The sequence below is a fragment of the Nothobranchius furzeri genome, chromosome 12 (assembly GCF_043380555.1).
Source record: "Nothobranchius furzeri strain GRZ-AD chromosome 12, NfurGRZ-RIMD1, whole genome shotgun sequence".
Classification (NCBI taxonomy): domain Eukaryota; kingdom Metazoa; phylum Chordata; class Actinopteri; order Cyprinodontiformes; family Nothobranchiidae; genus Nothobranchius; species Nothobranchius furzeri.
The window spans coordinates 65,826,154-65,842,835 of NC_091752.1; the positions used below are offsets into that span (position 1 = coordinate 65,826,154).

The 16,682-nt window shown below is 40.4% G+C and overlaps 2 protein-coding genes across 4 annotated transcripts in view; both read right to left on the reverse strand.

The window, feature by feature from the left end:
- The window catches only part of LOC107376324 (zinc finger protein 585A), a 40,303-nt gene that overhangs the window by 4,601 nt on the left and 19,020 nt on the right, over nt 1-16,682 (reverse strand). The window contains 2 exon segments of the mRNA XM_070543133.1: nt 3,088-3,205; nt 8,276-8,531. Coding sequence (XP_070399234.1) covers nt 3,088-3,205; nt 8,276-8,531 — 374 coding nt within the window.
- LOC107376326 (uncharacterized) lies at nt 8,070-16,148 on the reverse strand. 3 transcript variants are annotated; one of them, XM_015945366.3, is made up of 7 exons: nt 16,073-16,148; nt 15,542-15,631; nt 12,423-13,084; nt 9,520-9,649; nt 9,170-9,386; nt 8,856-9,083; nt 8,070-8,692 (listed from the first exon to the last, which is right to left on the reverse strand). In XM_015945366.3, the coding sequence occupies exons 2-7, from the start codon at nt 15,576-15,578 to the stop codon at nt 8,554-8,556; spliced, it is 1,413 nt and encodes a 470-aa protein (XP_015800852.3). In that variant the 5' UTR covers nt 15,579-15,631; nt 16,073-16,148; the 3' UTR covers nt 8,070-8,553. The 3 variants fall into 3 exon arrangements, with proteins under 3 accessions (XP_015800852.3, XP_015800851.3, XP_054606700.2); XM_015945365.3 differs by having other exon boundaries at nt 15,899-16,119; XM_054750725.2 differs by having other exon boundaries at nt 15,542-16,119.

Genomic DNA, 16,682 nt, shown 5'->3' on the forward strand with positions numbered 1-16,682 from the left:
TATTCATATATATGTATTTTAAAGACTTACTTGTCCATAAAAAATGTTGCTAAATCGGCCTCTGTCTAGGTACATCCACAAACAAGGGCACATGCTGACATCTGTATGTAAGAGGATGTCCAATGCTAGTGGCTAATGATGATCAGCACCAATTCAAATTGCATGGGGCTCTATGGGATGGGGCGGGTTTATATTGTAATAAATGTTTGCATTAGGGTTTATAGAGAGCCTAAAGCCTGGGGCAGACCGGAGGTGGAAGTGCCATGCAACGTCGCGCCCGCGATTTTGAGAAGTCACTAGGGCTGAACGATCTCAGAAAATAATCTAATTGCAAATTTTTTTCTTCAATATTGCAATTGCGATTTAATTCACGGTTATTTTCTCAAGAGGCTTTTCTCATTTTTCAACTAACGGAAACAAAAAAAAAAAAAAACGTACAGAATATAAACAAGTTTATGTATCTATATATTTATTTTTGTATTTGAAGGTGCCACCCTTTGCAGCCAGGAGCACATCCCTTGAAGAAGCATAGATATTAGCATCAATTGTGAAAATTTATTTGCAGGAAAGAAGTGTGTCACGTTTATTGAAGTTTTTTGTGTTTGGAGTTTTTGACATCTTGTTCATGCAGAGCTTCTGTCGTTCAGTTATGTCCATAGCTGCCAGCCAAAACTCAGTGGAGTTTAAGTCTCTTACAGTTTTCTAGATTTACTAAAATATCTGTCTGTATTTATTTGATTAATGGCAGTTTTTAACTTTTTATTAGACTCCAAATGTGATCATTTGGCACATTCCTAATTCATAATTGTAGGAATGTAATCAGCGATATTAGCACTAGCATTCCTATGGGTTTTTCACTTTATATTAGCATTGTGCTAACCACTCGCTGCCAGTCAACTCGCAGCCTTTGCAATTAGAAAATCTCCTCTCGTCACGTTGCAATTTAATTGCATATGCAATTAATCGTTCAGCCCTAGTGATCACACAAGACGCGCGATGCCGCTGAGCGCTTCTTGGGAAGTTAGTAAGTAAGGAAGTAAATTTTATTTATATTGCACTTATCACAGACATAAAATCACAAAGAGCTTCACATAGATCAAAACAAAATAAAACAAAGTCATAAAATCATAAATAGATTAACATCATAAAATCAAAATGCTCTCAAAGTCTCACAAGATGCTCACAAGATCATGCGAGACTTGAGAAGAGAAAGTGGGAAGTGACTATTGTTTATATGTGATCAGACTTGCCATTGTGTTTTGTGAAACTCGAATTCATTAAAAACAGGTAAGTACGCCATTTATTTGAATATTTTAGGATTAATAATACTTTAAAGAGCAAGTCACCCCCAAATGAACTTTTTTTCTTCTGATAAACTACATAAATGTGTGTCTAATCATGCTGCAGACACGTGTAGTCAATAGTTTTGCACTTTAGTGCATTTTATTTAAAATTGTAATTTTCTGCCTAAAACTGTCAGTGTTTTGCCGTTGTCAGGTAAAAACTCTGCACTGCATTTGAATTTAAATCTGCCATCTCTATTGGCTAAGAGGTACCCTAGAACGTTAGCTGGTACCATATGATGTCACAATGTCGTTCTGAGCCTGTGTGTGTGTGTGTATTTGTTTGCGGCTCTGCCCTCTTGGTCTGCTAGACAACAGCATTTGTTGCATTTTTTTCAAACCGGAAGTGGGAGTGGAGTAATACTCTGGTAGGGGGTGACTTGCTCTTTAAAGTTATCAAAACTGCGGCTGGGTTTTTGCCAGCCATTGAGTTTGTGCTGTAAAGCCATTCCGCGTCATGTCTGTTTTAAAGTACAGCACAATGTCGTAAACAGACGTGGCGCTGCTGAGCTTGAGATAGAACTGGCGCGTATCTTGAGCGCCTAGGCGCTGCGCTTCTGGGATGTGGCGCTCCCCGTGTGCACACTCTCATTAACTATAATGGCTTCTGTTTAGAATGACGGCGTCCGCCTCTGGTGTGCCCCAGGCTTTAGTCACACCCATCTAATTCCAGACTACGGGTCCCCTTCTGTCAAAAAAAAAAAATTTAATGGGATCTCAACAGGCCAATAAAATTTATTTTCTGGTCCCATTTTGTACGTGCCATGAGTTTCACATATATCATATATGCAACGTCTGATTTGTAGTAATTTTAATTACTAATTTTTACAAGCTAATTAATCCTAAATTATGTGACAAACATAAGCCTAATATACACTCCTCTGTCTGCCTGGGTGGAGACACGTAACACCATTATTTAACTATTTTAATTATGTTAACTGGCCATCATTCCATTCCCACAGGTTGGAATCAGATCTGACTTGAGTTCCATACCACCACGTTCTACTGTTTGTGCGAGCGCGTGCACGAGACATGCTTGTGACGGAACTGCATGAAAGATACACCCCAGTTTTAGTTCTAGGGCTTTTATGATGATGGCTGTCTGTGCGTTTTGATGCTGATTGTCAAAGCTCTATAATAAAGACCCCAGCGCTGTTTGAAGAGACAACTGACGTTGTTCTTAAACCACCTAAGCCCTCAACAGGTGGAGGAGAATGTAATTGCACCACCTTGGACCAGATGTGTAACTGTAAAGGTGGCAGAAAAGCACTACGCCCTCTGTTGTCCTGGTTCAGAATTGCTTTGCAACACTCCCCAAGGGACAGAGAAGTTCGAAGAGAAAACCTCTCCGTCAATGCGTCTGCGCGACTCCACACTCGAGCTGATGGAGAAGTATAAATTAGGCAATAGTCAAAACACATAATTATTTATCATAATTTAAATTAAATGTGTTATTCAGGGCATAAGGCAAAGCAGACCAGAAATAAACTTTTATAGCACCGTTCACTTACTTGATTATTTTTTGTTCAGGGGACTCATGAGCTGACTGAAAGGGGAGGAGACTAAAGCTTCTTATGACCATACAGTGTTTGATACACCACAACTAAAAAGGTAGAAAACCTGATATTTAATTGACCTCACGGGCTCATGTGACAGCCACAAGTTTCATAAAGCACTGACGGCTATCCCACGTCTGGAAATGGACACAAATACATCTGTAGAGGTAGAGAAGGCCACTACTCACTGTGGGGGAGGACGATGTCCTTGGTGGAGACAGACATCACACTTTTAAGAGCAGCAGGACCTCGGGTCCATGAGGCTGTAGATGAAAGGGGCACAAATATTAACCTGATGACTGGGTTTCAGCTAAACCAAGACTCATCCTGATGTTGCAGCAGTGTGTCTGGGACAATGATGACAAATCTCATCTGGAGGTAAACAATATTCATTTAGCAGCCTTCAGGTGCTCAGGTGTCCTCAGAAACATAGCATGATAAGATTAAATTTCACACTTCTTCTGAACAAACACCATTTTCCTTTGTTCAATGACAGGACTTTAAGCTGCTGATCACAAAAAAAAACTCCAGACAATTAGTTAACATACAAATAAAACCTTCCTGTGCATTAGCTTCTGATAGAAAATAAACGGTGAAACACTAGGTTTTGAAAATCCTGACAAATCTACATCACACTGCCACTTAACATTCATGGACTCACCCATCTTCACTCATGATGGGGAAGACTGTTGTTTTAGCATCCAGGAAACAGCAGACAATGTCTCAACTAGTAGAAGCTAACCATTAGTAGCTCCACCACGCAGCAGAACTCCTCCAGACTTGTAGTATTTGTGGAGATAAAACATCAACGTTGCAGATCAAACAGAGTCAGTGGTAGAGCCGTGTTGCTTTTAGCCATTCAGAGGAGACATGTCCAGATATCAGAAAACAGGAGTCTAAAACTTGCCGTCAGAAACTCTTCTCCACTTTCTACTTCCTCTAACTGGTGCGCCGGAGCTTGTTTCCCCAGAGTATGACTTACAGGCATTCACTCCTACTAGAAACCACTGCAAATCTATTGATTAAACGTTCCACGTCTTTACAGAAATGTGGAGAAGCAAGTGTCTGAAGTCTGCTAGTGTTTTGAAAATCATTCCAGAGAAGTAATACATAAGAAAAAAGGGCAGATTCACCCAAAAATCTATTGCCTGCATTATATCACAGTACAGGATAAGACTATCACTTTTGATAAATGATAAATGACCTGCACTTGTATAGCGCCTCTCAGAGTAAGGACTCCAAAGCGCTTTACACTACAGTGTATCATTCATCCATTCACACACACATTCATACACTGGTGGAGATGAGAGGCGAGGCTGCCGAGCACAGGCGCCACCGATCCCTCCGACCACCACCAGCAGGCAAGGTGGGTTAAGTGTCTTGCCCAAGGACACAACAGCAGAATTCTCTGTCCGGAGCCGGGATCGAACCTGCAACCTTTCGATTACTGGACAACCCGCTCAACCTGTTGAGCTACTGCTGCCCTTTTGTGAACCCCTAAATACCGTAATTACCCGAATATAGGACGAGGTTTTTTTTTTATTAACAATTATGCAAAAGGGGGGGGGGTCGTCTTATAATAGGGGTCGTCCTATATTCGGGTAAATACGGTAATTCCTGAAAGGGGAAAACTCTCAATTGCTGCTTTAGGACTTTTCAAGAACTCAGCGATTTATATAAAAGTCTGTTTTTGTTGTGTAACACAAAGTTGCATTGAGAACTAAGTCCAGACTGACATGCATAGTTAATCAGATCATCCAGGGATGCACAGTTAATGCAGAATAAACCAATACCTGCACAATGCATATGTGCAATTTTTTTACCAATCACTGCTACGTTTATATAGCTTTGTCCATCACCTACAACCCCTAACTTGCTTTCACTTCATTCTCAAGCAAAACCCATATGATGTAAACGTATCTCGCCTGGGCCCAGTTTTTCAAAATCCTAGCGGATTTTGAAAAACAGGTTGGATCAAATCTTGAAAATGGGGTTTTTCAAAAGAAAAAAGGATTACATATTAGATCACGTAATCCAATCTTGGTTTTGATTCGGATCAAACCTTTATTTTGGTGTATTCAGAACTTTTTGTAGGATTTGGATCACTTTGATCCAAAAAATCTGGATTAAAGTGATCCCATCAGAAGGGTGGATTCAGCGTGGATTTCATACCCAACATGTAATGAAAACTTTAAAAATATATCAAATAATACTATATTTGGATTATGCAGTATCTTACAAGATATCCATTTATATATAAGATTTTAATTGTATTTGTTCTTCCATCAGGCTACAGTGATTAAGTAGGCTTTAACGTGTTCAGCCTTTCAGCAAAGGCCTACAGCAAAGTAAAGTTTATCCTAATAAAATAATCCCCCTAACAGCTGTCAAAATTCACCATAAACAATCAATTCTATTCTGTCACTAATTGATATATTCATCACAATCAAAAATATTGTTGTTTTTAGAATATTTATTAGTGATGCAAGTAATGATTACAGAATAACCACAAAAAAAGCAAACCAAGGCCAGACTTGAGATCTGCCTCCTAAAGGCTACGCTCAGACAAGCTGGTCTCTCCACATCAGAGTATTTGACATAAAGTCTTTTTTTAATTCAAACATGCTATAAATATACTTTTTAATCATTTTGTAAATAAAGCTAGATGAAGAAGCACATTTTTATTTTATTCAGTCATTTAAAGAATATTTCACACTTAGATATTTTACTTAGTTCTGATAGCATAGTCCAGTTTTTCCTCATTTACAACTAATCAACAACCAGCAGTCATTTTAACACAAATATCTCTTTAAAATATTTTTTATTTAAATGTCTTGGGTTTTACGAGGAGGACCTGAGATATAAATGCATATATACGTATTACGTATTCATGTCTATGATTGACACTTCATGCATTAATAATATTAAAAATGCTGGGCCTGTTTGAAAATATTACATTAAACACTTGCAGCAACGGAGCTACGTTCGTAAATTTTTCTTTCCACATCAGAAAGACATTACGTAAGTTGAACTGGCCGTTTTCTAACAAATGTGATTCATTAAATTGCAACCATATCTCAGGAGTGAAAACAAGAACATTTGAAATTAGTTTAGTTACGTTACAGGTGTTTTGATCAGGCATTGACGCAGCCACCCACTGAAACATATTTGCCTAATACACCGCCCCACTCTTTAACAGCTAGAAGTGAAGCTACAGAGTAAAAGAGCCAAATCCATTAACTACATGAAAATTATAGCGATATTGCAATTAGCGCTGATAGAAAATAATTCGAATATACAAACCTAATCCATGAAAACGGATTGTAGTAGCGGCCAGCTAGCCCCGTGCCTTTGTTGCAAACAGGATCCCAAGTTACGAGGTGCTTTCACAATAAAAGTATACTTCCGGTGTTTTAACATAATTTATTTGAGAACATAACCTTAGCTAGAAAAAATAATTATAATCTAATATAGAGTATTGATTTTTTGAGTAGAAACCTGTTCTTTAATGTCCCATGATGGTCTCCCAGGTGCAAGTTATTGAATGAAAGCATATCCACACAAGATAAAATACAAATATAAAACAGAAAGACTGTACAGATGGGATTTGTACAAGACAACACAAACAGACTATCCACTACAAATGACAGCACAGATTTACACACTTCTAGAGTTTGTTGGGAGAAGTGTTGGTTTTAGATCGGGGGTGAACAAAGCCCTTTCCTGAGGGGAGGAGAGCCGTCATCCAGCATGTTAGTGTTTACCCCGTTTTAACACTCATCAGCAGGTCATTTGCAGGCTTCCGCAGAGCTTGATGAGCTGGTGAACCAAGTGTATTGGAGTGGGGAAACAACAAACATGCTAGAGTTGCCCACCCATTGCTGGGAGGAACCATGTATGGCTATAAACATTTACACTTAGGAGACCCAAAGGGCTAATGATGACTTTGTGGAACAAATGATCAAAAGCAATTATATCCAAAAAGTGAACCATCGCCAGCTCTCCTTAATAGTTCCAGTCAATGTAATACTTGTGTGTTGTGGCAGTCGCCTTACAATTTGCATTTGAAATTTCACAACGAACACATGATGCAATTGTTAATTTTCCTTTTAACTCACCAGTGAACCTGTGGAAATTGTGGAGTGATGCTACATGTGACATGCATTAACCATTTTTTTTAGGCTGATAGATATTACCAACTATGCCACCATAGCCACACAGAAACAACCACAGCAATTCGAGAAACGTGATTGGACAGGAATTCGAGAAACGTGATTGGTAACCAAGACTCGTGCTCTCATTGGTTCCACCCAAGTTCCTCCTACCAACGCTAGAATTGAGACAAAATGATCTGTAACACTGTAGATTTGAGGTTTGTACCTGTAGAATAAAATGTGTGTTTTGAGTTTTGATTTCAAACTCGTACATTGATTTTTTTTTTTTTTGGAAGTCTGCTAGGTAAAAACCGAAAGTTTCATGTTTCTGAATGAATGTTTGATGTTACAAAATGAGTAAATGTACAAAATAAAAGTTTGATTTTACAAAATAAAAAAACATGTACAAAATGAAAATTTCCTGTTACAAAACAAGAAATACAAGCACAAATTGAGAATTACAAGTTAGAAAACTAAAGTTACAAGTTACGAATCCAAAGTTACATGTCATGAAATATGTTCCAAGTTACAAAACTTGGTACAAGTTACATTGAATATTGTCCCAATCCTAGCTCCATAAACAAGTAGCTTTACCTGAGATAATGGACAGACTATTTAACCTGCTAACTAATACAATTTAGTCCTTATCCACCTTACTCCTGAGCCAGATTGCATTATTCAACTATGGGCTTCAAGTAAACAAACGCCAAACTGGAAGTTGGTCAAATATTTCATGCAAGGGCTCACGGGGGCTAGGAATACAGCCTGATTTCACATTTTCCATCTGTGTGGGTGCGGAGACACGCAACATCATTATATTGGTGCAAGGGCTCTCCAAAAAGCTCGCAAAGGGTGATGGAGACATGCTCAACTGTTGTCCTATTTTAACTATCCATCGAAAGTGACAAAGACTGTGATTGGTTAGGACGCCGCTTCCTTTAAATTCGTCAGCGGCACAGCCATTGCCCTCCCTCCAAAAATAAAGATATTTAGTGGAAGACACAGAACAGAAAAAGTCCAAAAATATGAACGTTTATTCACCCATGACTGAATGAGTACAAAGATGCACAGCAAACGTATATATGTGGATGAAAATAACTGGAAATGTGGGTTTGGAGATGGTGACCACATAAAGAGGTGGAGGAGAATGACAACCAAATTTTTCCATGTTAAAAAGTCTCTGAAATACATAAAAACAATGTAAACACATTAGTGAATGCACCATCTTGGACTGGATAAGTGACAGTAATGGTGGCGGGATAGCCCAGAAAAGCCCTACGCCCACTGTTGTCCTGGCGGGGAATTGCTTTACAACACTCTCCAGGCGATGGAGAAGTCTGAAGGGAAAATGTCTGTCAATGCATGTGCCCGACTCCACTCTTGAAAAGTATAAATCAGCCTCACTGTAGATGGGAATCTTGCATATGGAAGAGTAGTTTTCCTGCTGTATCCGGTCCTGTGTGTTCTTTGGGACTTTCCTTACAGCCAAGAGCATTGTCTTCAGACTGCATCCTCTCCAATGAAGCAAGAAACATAACACTCCTCCTTCACCTCTGAATTTTCTAAATCTGAAGACAGATGAGTGCTGCTGGATCCATAAAGATCTGGTCCAAGATGCGTCTCGAGTCTTCCACAGACCCTGTGCAATAATTGTCAATCACAAACATTTCTATAACAATGTACCTAGTTTCTCAAGCATTTCATTGTTTATGAACCTTACACCTGGTTTTGTGTAAAAACAGAGTGCACTACAATAAGTAATACACAGGTCTTTCATTTCAAAATGTATATCTAAAACTTACGGAGCATTGCCTGGGTCTTGATGGGTGTCTTGTGGTGGTTGGCTGTCCCACGTTCGGTAGTACTCACAAAGGGGACAGTGCTGCACCACCGAGATGAACGTCTCGATTTGTCTCGTTTGAACGCTGCATGAATGCTTGCACACTGGACACGCCTTAAATAGCTCCATAATGCTGGTCTCATGAACAATATAACTTTTTACAGGGTGGGCTGGATTTGAAGCCACATCTCTATAAATAAAATACAACGAGGGTGAAAATCATGATACACGGCACAAGAAAACATGTAGACCTTCAAAAAAATTTGAGTTACTCACAAAATGTCTGTTGAGGCGGTGAAACCATTAGCAGATCCAGCAGGATCATTAGTGGCATCCAGCCCTTTAGAAGCCACAATTAAAGCGTTGCCCTCAACCTCCTGCTCTTCCTCCAGGTGAGGCCGCTTTCTAGGTGTTGGGCAAGGCAGCGGGGTGGTAAGGGGCATGTCTTGTGTTCCAGTACCACAGTCTCTGGTGGACATGATGGCTTGGACACCTTAGCAGAAATGTTTTATGGGTTACAGACAAATGTCAATACACTTGGTGCTTGAATTTGAAATGCCTCAACAGGTGCAACAACTAGAGAAAAAAACGGACCAAAAGACATTTGTGATGGACTGAGTATGTACCTTTGCTTCGGACGTGAGACTGTAAAGTATGCAGAGACAGCTGTGTACCAACGGTGCGTTTCTTAATCTCTGGCGGTTCTGTTTGACAACCAATTTCTATTTTTGCCTGAAACTGTAGTAGCGTTGTAGCCTGTAGGAGAAACGAGAGGGTGGTGGGAATATAGCAGACATTTAGAAACATTACATTCATGTTGTGACGAAAAGTTTTCATTCAACAGCTGCAAAGTCTACAGACTGATAACAGCAAAGATCTTAAATTTAGTCTTTTGTTAGAGAAGACGCCGTGTCACAATATGACTAGTGCTGCCACGGTTAGTCGATTCATCAAGATGACTTCGACAAACAAAATAGTCGACTATAAATTTAAAGGGACTTTATGGAGTTTTGAATTTTTATGCTCGCGATTGCCCCCTCAGGCCAAAAGCGTAACGGCAGCTTCAATAGTAGGCTCGTGCACGAGGTGCGCATGCTGTACGTGCACACTCCTTAACGAAAATAACAGCTGAGACAGTCCCGTGTGTGTGTGTGTGTGTGTGTGTGTGTGTGTGTGTGTGTGTGTGTGTGTGTGTGTGTGTGTGTGTGTGTGTGTGTGTGTGTGTGTGTGTGTGTGTGTGTGTGTGTGTGTCCCGGAGGACAGAGGACAGGAGAACGAGCAGCTAATTAATTAAATAATTAGGTTCTGTACCTTTCTCTTCAGCACAGCCGACAAAGGTTTATGATGGGTCAGTCCTCCTGCATGCTCAGATCATTCCCTTCCCTTGCTTGAAAAATTGTTCCAAAATGAAAGATGAACCCACATCTTTTTTATCTGTGAATTCAATGCCGTTCGGCGAGTCTCAAATAAAAATTTGGGCATCGTACTGTAAACAAATATACCATTGATGTAAAAAAAAAAGAAACTCTAAATAAACTATGTTCACATCCAGAATCGAACCCGGGTCTTCTGCACAACAGTCCGACGTCTTACTAGGAGAGCTAAAGGCCAGTGACTTCTCTTGTATCTAACTTTTATATCCTTGATGACAGCTGATCTGAAACAACGTTCAAAAAACGGTTCGGAGCGAAAATGGCTATTTTGTTGCTAATTTGCAGGTAATATCTAGAAGAAAGTTCTACAGAAAGTAGCTAAGGGTCCTTAGAAATGTAGCTAGCTTTGTCACTAGGCGTTAGGAACAGCGACAAAGTGGCACTGCCTCTCTCTCTGCTGCTAAAGCTACTGATAGCAAACGCTACGGGCTATGCATGAGCGTGAACGCGCATGAAGCAGCCTGCTCGACCTGAGCATCTCTCTTTTTCTGTGATTTTACAGAAAAACAGGCAATCACAGTAAAAATGCCAGGGCTCATTCTACAGGACCAGGACATTGCAGGAGAATGTATGAAGAAGAAATGTATTATTTCTATACATGTTTTGGTTGTCAATCTTCCATAATGCCTCTTTAAACAAGCATTTGTTTAATAAATTATCGAGCTACAAAAGGACTTGGTTGGTGTTGCATTTTCTATTTGTCCTAGAGAAGAAAAAAAAACTTCCATGAGTAGACGTAAATAAGGACTTTGAGTGCTCCAGATCTACAGTCCAAAGCAACAGATTTTGGAAAAGAGAAGAAGCAGGTGAGGCAGGCTGGAATGAGCGGAGATAAGTGTCAGGTGTGATGTGTGACAAAAGGGTTTCAGCAAAAATGAGAGGTAAGGTGTAGAGGACAGTAGTGAGAGCAGCCATCTTTGGTTTAGAGACCGACAGGAGAGGAGGCAGAACTCAAGATGTTGAGGTTCTCTTTGGGAGTGACGAGGATGGATAGGATCAGGAATGAGTCCATCATAGGGGCAGCTCATGTTAGATGTTTAGAAGATAAAGTCCAGGGTTTCCCCCAGAAAATGAGTCAAGACTGGCGGCTTCGGCCGTCAGAGGGGGAGGGGGTTGAGAGCTCCGTCCCGCAGCGCTCCTCCGTGAGAGCGGGGGTGGCACACGTTCCGCTGCTGTTTCTCACCAGTATCAGCTGATGGAGGGCTCTAGTTTTGTTGTGCCGTTCGTGTCCGCGGACACGGTAGGGTTGGGGAGGGGGGCGGGGCATGACGCTTATAGCCTGGCGGGTGGCCAAGCAAAGCCTGGCGAGCCGCCAGGCTTATAAAGCGCTGGGGGAAACCCTGAAGTCAGAGAGTCCAGACCAAGATGGTTTTGACTAGGGCTAGTCTGATATAGCGGGCCGAAATTTGACCCGGTTTTAATGTATATCAGCATCGAACAATATAAATCCTTAGTAAAGCCGATTTAAAGTCGGACACATCCCGGGAAGCCCGGTGCTGCAGCAGAATTTCATTTAAAGTACACTCACGTTCCTGAATAACACCTTTTAATAACTGCCCCAAAAGTTAGTTTAAACTAAAATGTCTTCTTATTTACCAATTTTGAGTAATTAATACTTTGTCAGTTAACTAATTTTTTGATTAAATTCAGTTAGAGGTCTGATTTTAACACTGAGCTGTGAACAAAATTAAAATTTAACAGCTGGTTAAATTCAGAGTTCAAAAACTGACTCAGGTTGAGACATTTTGCGAATCAACTGATGTTATTAGTGACATTTTAGCATGAAAATAAAAGCGGAAAACGTCTAAATTCTGATCATAAAAACCGGCCCAAAATATCTGCAGCACAAATTGGCCATTTGACCTATCGGTGTCAGTATTGGCAAAAGAAGAACCAATATCGTTCGACCTCTAGATTGCAAATGTCCAGAGGAGGGACAGTAATTACATAAGTAGAAGGATGCTGTGAGGAAGACCATAAAGGAGATTTATGGATGTGATGAAAGAGAACATGAAGCTAGTTGGTGTGAGGGTAGAGGATGCAGAAGATAGGAAAAAGTGCAAAAGAAACCCAAGTCATTACTTCCAAGTACTTACATCTCCCTCCTCTGCTGACTTGCCACGGAGCGTAGGTACAGCTCTCTCTGTCAGAAGAAGTTTGCTGGCTAATCCCGCTCGGTATTGTCCAAGGTTCACAAAGCAGTCTGCCTCGAAGTGGTTCGCACACACCGCAAGATTCTTGCCGATTGTTGCTGGGATATCACCATCAAAAATGAAACTGAGCCATGCAGTTCTCCGAAGGGTTTTCGTGGTTGGGAGAATGTGTAGACATTTGTTTTGTTCCTTGCAGCCAGCAATACAACACTTCATGTGTGACTTGCCTTTGCCGTTAGCCCTCGCTGCGCTCTGCGTCTTGTGAAACAAAAATGATAAATCTTCAACTATTCTGGAGGGTAGGGGTTGGGTAGGTAAGGCGGGGTGACTAAACCTTTGATCTTGTAAATCACAAGTAAAGAATTTCTCTCCAGTGTGGGTTCTCATGTGTGCTCCTTGATCATCCTCACTGATTTTCAGGTCCGAAGAATTTATGGCCTCGGTCTCGTCCTTCGCGTTGAGCTGCTTTGCTTCCAGACTGGTCAAGAGTTCTTCCTCTTCTTTCTTTATGTGGAGGAGGTCCGCATCCTTCTGGTCCCCGTCAGGCCTCCATTCATCAGGAGCTTCTTCTTTAATCACCACCATCTTAACATCTGCAGGAAGAACTGATATGCATGCGCATTATGCAGTGTTAACTTCACATTCGTGCTTTTCATTGCTTGTGTTATTGCTGAGGACACTAAATTCACTGGCGAAACAATGCAACGCTGGAAGTACGAGAACCTACAACTAAACCCCTAAAACATCGACGTCATTCTGATTGGCTCCGAGAAGACAGAAAACCAAAAACACCCAACAGGTGACTCCTTGCTGGTACAAATAAAACCTGGTGCAGAGAACCTTTGTTTAGTTTGAAAGCAGTTCCAGCATTAAAATATTTAAAATATTCTGAACCACAACATAAATTTAGATGTTAAAACCAAAAAACGTTATCCCTGCCTCATCAGAGTTCTTTCCAAAGACATGCCTCAGCACACCATGTTCAAACACCTCTCAAGTCAGCTTGATGCGTAAATATTTGTTTAGCACCTTCTGGAGTTCTACAACCCTCATCCATGCAATAGTGTACGGCTGCAGCGATACCCTTCTCCATCCATGACCTCTCGTTGTATATTAAGTGTGTCAGCAACTCACCACTAGAGGTCAGTATCGCTACACTAAAGGTGAAAAGAGATCTATGAGAATATTGAATTATTAGAGCAGAGCAAGATTTTTGTGTCCAAATCTGACATTTTACAATAGACTAGATTAGAATAGACTTTACTGATCCCACAGAGAGGAAATTCACTTGTTACAGCAGCACACACACTTAGAGAACAATTCAAAGAATAATAACAAAAGTACATGTATATATATATATATATATATATATATATATATATATATACATACATATACACACATAGGCAGTAAGCTATTATTGTAACCTTCGACCAGTAAAAATTATAAAATGAAACTTGGCTTCCAGAACTATACAGCATACTATAAGGGACACAGACATACCATATAAATCCAGTATTGCACAAGTATTGGGCGACGGTGGCACAGGAGTTAAGTGCTCACCCAGTAATTGGAAGGTTGCAGGTTCGAGCCCCGCTCAGTCTGTCGCTGTGTCCTTGGGCAAGACAGTTAACCCACGTTGCCTGCTGGTGGTGGTCAGAGGGACCGGTGGCGCCTGTGCTCGGCAGGCTCGCCTCTGTCAGTGCGCCCCAGGGCAGCTGTGGCTACATCGTAGCTCATCCCCACCAGTGTGTGAATGGGTGTGTGAATGACTGACTGTGTTGTAAAGCGCCTTGGGGGGTTCCAGGACTCTAGAAGGTGCTATATCAAATACAGGCCATTTACCATATTGAACACGTACTGAAAATTCCCGGCAACATTAGGCAGGCATCTTCTCTTGTCATTTTTAAGTCGCTCCTCAAGACTCACTACTATTCACTGGCTTTTAACACTGACTGATTACTCTTATCCACTCCTGTTTTTAAGCAGTGTTGTGTTTTATTTATTTGACAACGTTTTTGTATGTTTTAATATATTATCCACGTTTTTACTGTTTTTAATTATGTCTGTATGTTTTTATCTGTGTGTGTGAAGCACTTTGGTCGACAGTGTTGTTGTGTATAAAGTGCTATATAAATAAAGGTGGATTGGATTGGAATTGCATTGGTGTTATTGTGTACCAGGATAATGCCAGTACCAGTTAAGCGGAGTTATACACTCTTACTGCAGAGGGGATGAGTGACCTACGGTTACATCTAGGATGTCTCAGTCTGCCTCTGAAGGAGACTACATTGTCCATCAGTGGGTGGGAAGGGTTTTTTAAGGTGGAGGTCATATTCACCACCATCCTCCTTTCACACATCTCCTCAACTGAATCCAGTGGCCAGCCCAGAACCAAGCTAGCTTTGTTAACTAGCTTGTTCAGTCTCTGCATGTATTGGTCAGGGCAGCCTGCTCCCCAACAGACCACAGCAGACTGGATATCAGAGCCAACACCAGAGTGATAAAAGGATTTTAGCAGCTGTGTTGTTGAACCAGTTCAGTTTACGGTTGAGGTGAACACCCAGGTACTTAAGCTATCCACCACCTCAATGTCTGCTCCCTGGATGTTTACCAGTCAGTGGGGAGGAGTGTTTCTCTGCAAGTCAATCACCATTTCCTTTGTTTTACTGGTGTGCAAGTGAAGGTGGTTACACTCACACCAGTCCACAAAGTCCATGATGACTGACCTCGAATCCAGGTCATTCCCCCCAGACACACAGCCGACAATGGTCGAACCATTAGAGAACTTCTAGAGGTGACAGCTGCTGGTGTTGTAGGTGAAGTCTGAGGTGTAGGTGAATAGAAAAAGTGAGCACCATACCCTTACAGCACCATTTGAAGCACTGTGTTCATCAGTAAACTAAATAGTGCACCAAATAATCTCAATTGATCGACAAAAAAAAAATCTCATATTTGATAAAAACCAAGTTAATCTTGGTAGACTTTACAAAGCACTAACAGCTGTCTCGGAGTTGGTATTAGACACAAATGGACCTGTGATGTTTGAGAAGGCTACTCACCATGAGGAGGCATGTTGTCATTGTTTGAGACAGACATCACACGTTTTTAAACTGCTGCGGGATTTGTTATTGATGCTAAGGCAAACCGATCTGTCACAACAGCAGACAAAAAAATAAAAAAACAATGAAAAGGGGGAAAATGGCCTGAACAAAAACAAAATGGGTCAATATGGTGCTGAGGTTCCAAATAAATCACAGGACTTAAAATAAGGAGGAATAGTTGTTCACCAAAACATAATACAATGAATATATTTTTCTTGACACATTTTAGGCAAGACGATTTGGAAAAGAAATTTGCATTTGCAGTTTTGATCAGACATTAAAGCAGCCACCTAAACCTCGCGTGCAGTCACCAACCTGTGAGTTTTCACTATCAGCTAGCAAGCTAAGCTACAATACTGTCGAGCAGCTAAACTCATTAGCTACCTAAAACAAGTCACTAGTGCATATCTACGCATCGATAGAAGAGAAATGCATATATACAAAGCAAACTTATAAAGTTGTTCTTTGAAGTTAAAAAGTGCAAATTACTGCGGTAAGGCGCAGGGTTTAACAAAAGACGGTCGATTAACTACGGAAGTTACCTTTCTTCTTCTTCAGCAGTTTTATGGCGGTTGGCAAGCAACTTCAAGGAAGAATTACCGCCACCTACTGGAGCAGAGCGTGGTCCGGGTAGCTAAACACTATCAAATAACTGAGTCATCAAAGAAAATCAAAATATCATAAAATAATACTAATAATAATAAATAATAGCAATAATAATAAAAAAATTCAAACAAGAATACTACCATAACAAAAAGCAGCACCAACAAAACACCAAACAAACAACAATCCATGACCAGCAAAAAAAGTTATTATTCAGCCTCCAAATGTGCAAGTTCTATCACTTAAAAAAATATGAAAGAGGTCTGTAATTTTCATCATAGGTACAACTAAGAAAAAATAAATCAAGAAAATCACATTGTCTGATTTTTAAAGAATTTATGTGTAAATTATGGTATTCAATTCCATGACTATAGGACAATTATAACAAATATCACCATAATTGTTGCTTTATATAGGATAGTCCATCGCTACCCCTTTTATCAATTATATCTGTCAATTTCACTGTGTACAGTGTGAAAATCTAAAGTAAACTCAT